The following is a 2,105-nucleotide window of genomic DNA, read 5'->3' on the forward strand; positions in this document are numbered from 1 at the left end:
ATGGATGGATGGATGGATGGATGGATGGATGGATGGATGGATGGATGGATATGTGGATGGGTGGACAGATGGATGGACAGATGGGTAGGTAGACGGATGAGTGGGTGGGTGGATGGATGGATGGACAGGTGGATACATGGACAGGTGGATGGATGAACAAGTGACCAGGCATATGGGTGAGTAGGTACATGGATCTGTGGTGGGTGAGTGACAGAGCTCAAGTTCTAAGTCAGTCAGCACAAGTGAGGGAGTCAGGTTTCATTGCCCCAGTGAAATGCTGTATGATGTCCTCCTTCAAACTAAGCAGCTTCTTTTCCTATGGGTACTCGCCTTGACATCCTGTGAAGACCACTGCCCCATAAACCCTTTGTTCCTGAAAAGCCAGACTCCCCAGCATGCTCTCCAGGCTCTCCTGGGACTCAGAGGCATCAGGGCCACCTGCCAGTATCTTCAGGCCTATGAGCTCCACGGGAGCAGGGCACATCTGTCCAGACACCGCAGGATCCCTGCGCCCACCCAGGCCCTGGTCAGTCTTCTCCTAGTGAATGAAGCAGGGTGGGGGATGGGCACTGGCTAGGCAGGCCAGGGATGGGTTGGCCAGGGATGGATCAGCCAGGAAGGTGTGGACAGGGTGGGGCTGACTCACTGGGCACGCGGTTGATGGCTTTGAGGGGCCTCAGGACGCGTACAGTGCGGATGGCCGACAGGTTGATGTTCTGAAGGTCCAGGGAGTACTCAACCATCCTGCAGAGAAAGGGGAAAGAGTGAGGGATGGTGCTGGAGGCCAGCTGGGGTCAGGGCCTGGGCCACAGCATTCTCCAGCCACCTGCACACAGCTGCCCGGACAGGGCAAGTAAAGACAGCGGTCGGATCTCCAGCTACATCCGGCCAACGTATGGCCTGGGGTTGCTTCTGTGGCCCTTGTCTCCTCCTCTGTAAATGGCGCTGGTGACAGATGTGGGCAGGGGCTCAGGGTGTGAAGGGAGCACAGACGTTGGGCTGTGTGCCCAGCACTGTGCCAGGTGGCTCCTGCCCTTCAGGCCCATCCTCCTGGCCCGTGGCCCGTGTCAGCCCCTGTTTCCAGAGCAGCCTCTGAAAGCGGGAGGAGCATCTCCTGCACCAAACAGCTCCACGCCCCACAGTCCATGCTCAATCAGCCCTGCAGCTCTTTGGAGGCAGTTTGCCTCCTCCAGGAAGTCTTCCCAGATCTCCCGCAAGAGGCAGATCTCTGAGGTCCCTTCATGGTGGAAGCACAGCAAACCTCAGTTGTGGGGCACTGGGAGATGGGTCCGGCCTGCATTCCCAGGATTACCCCCCTTCCCCCATCACCAGATCCTTCCCCCAGCACCTCCCACCCCAGGACTTCAGCGCTGCTGCCAGCTCCACCTGTCACCACCCATGTCACCACTGTCAGTAGGAAATGAAGGCTTTTCCTACACGCTGCACAAACCTGTCCGACTGTTGTGAAGCCGCCACCCCCTCCCGCTGCTTGAAGAGTCATTGAGTGAAAGCTCCGTTCCCTGAAATGCCACCATCATTCATCCCCCACCCGCTGGAGCGCAGGCTCAGGCTCCTGCATGCGCGCGCACACACATACACCTCCACACCTGTGTGCACACACGCACGGTCACACACCTGCATACAGAGTCACATACACGCACACAACCACACACCCAGTCACACACATACACACAGTCACACACACAACCACACACCCCCACACACAGTCACACACCTGCACACACGCACACACACGGTCACACACTTGCACACAGTTACACACACGCAGCCACACACCTGCACGGTCACACATCTGCACACAGAGTCACACACATGCAACCACACACCCGCACAGTCACACACCTGCACACAGAGTCATACATATGCACACAACCACACACCCACACACACGCACACAATCACACACCCGCACACAGTCACATACGCACACAACCACACACCCACCCACACACACCTCCAGTCACACACGCATACAACCACACACCCACCTACACAGTCACACACGCACACAACCACACACCCACACAGTCATACACCTCCACACACAGTCACACACATGCACACAACCACATACCCACACACAC

The 2,105-nt window shown here is 57.5% G+C and overlaps 1 protein-coding gene across 1 annotated transcript in view; it reads right to left on the reverse strand.

Moving 5' to 3' along the window:
- The window catches only part of CACNA1I (calcium channel, voltage-dependent, T type, alpha 1I subunit), a 130,675-nt gene that overhangs the window by 71,557 nt on the left and 57,013 nt on the right, over nt 1-2,105 (reverse strand). Inside the window, exon 4 of the mRNA XM_011979122.1 lies at nt 647-744. Within this exon, the coding sequence (XP_011834512.1) occupies nt 647-744 (98 nt within the window). The remainder of the gene's footprint in view (nt 1-646; nt 745-2,105) is intronic.

The sequence above is a fragment of the Mandrillus leucophaeus genome, unplaced genomic scaffold (assembly GCF_000951045.1).
Source record: "Mandrillus leucophaeus isolate KB7577 unplaced genomic scaffold, Mleu.le_1.0 Scaffold2, whole genome shotgun sequence".
Classification (NCBI taxonomy): Eukaryota; Metazoa; Chordata; class Mammalia; order Primates; family Cercopithecidae; genus Mandrillus; species Mandrillus leucophaeus.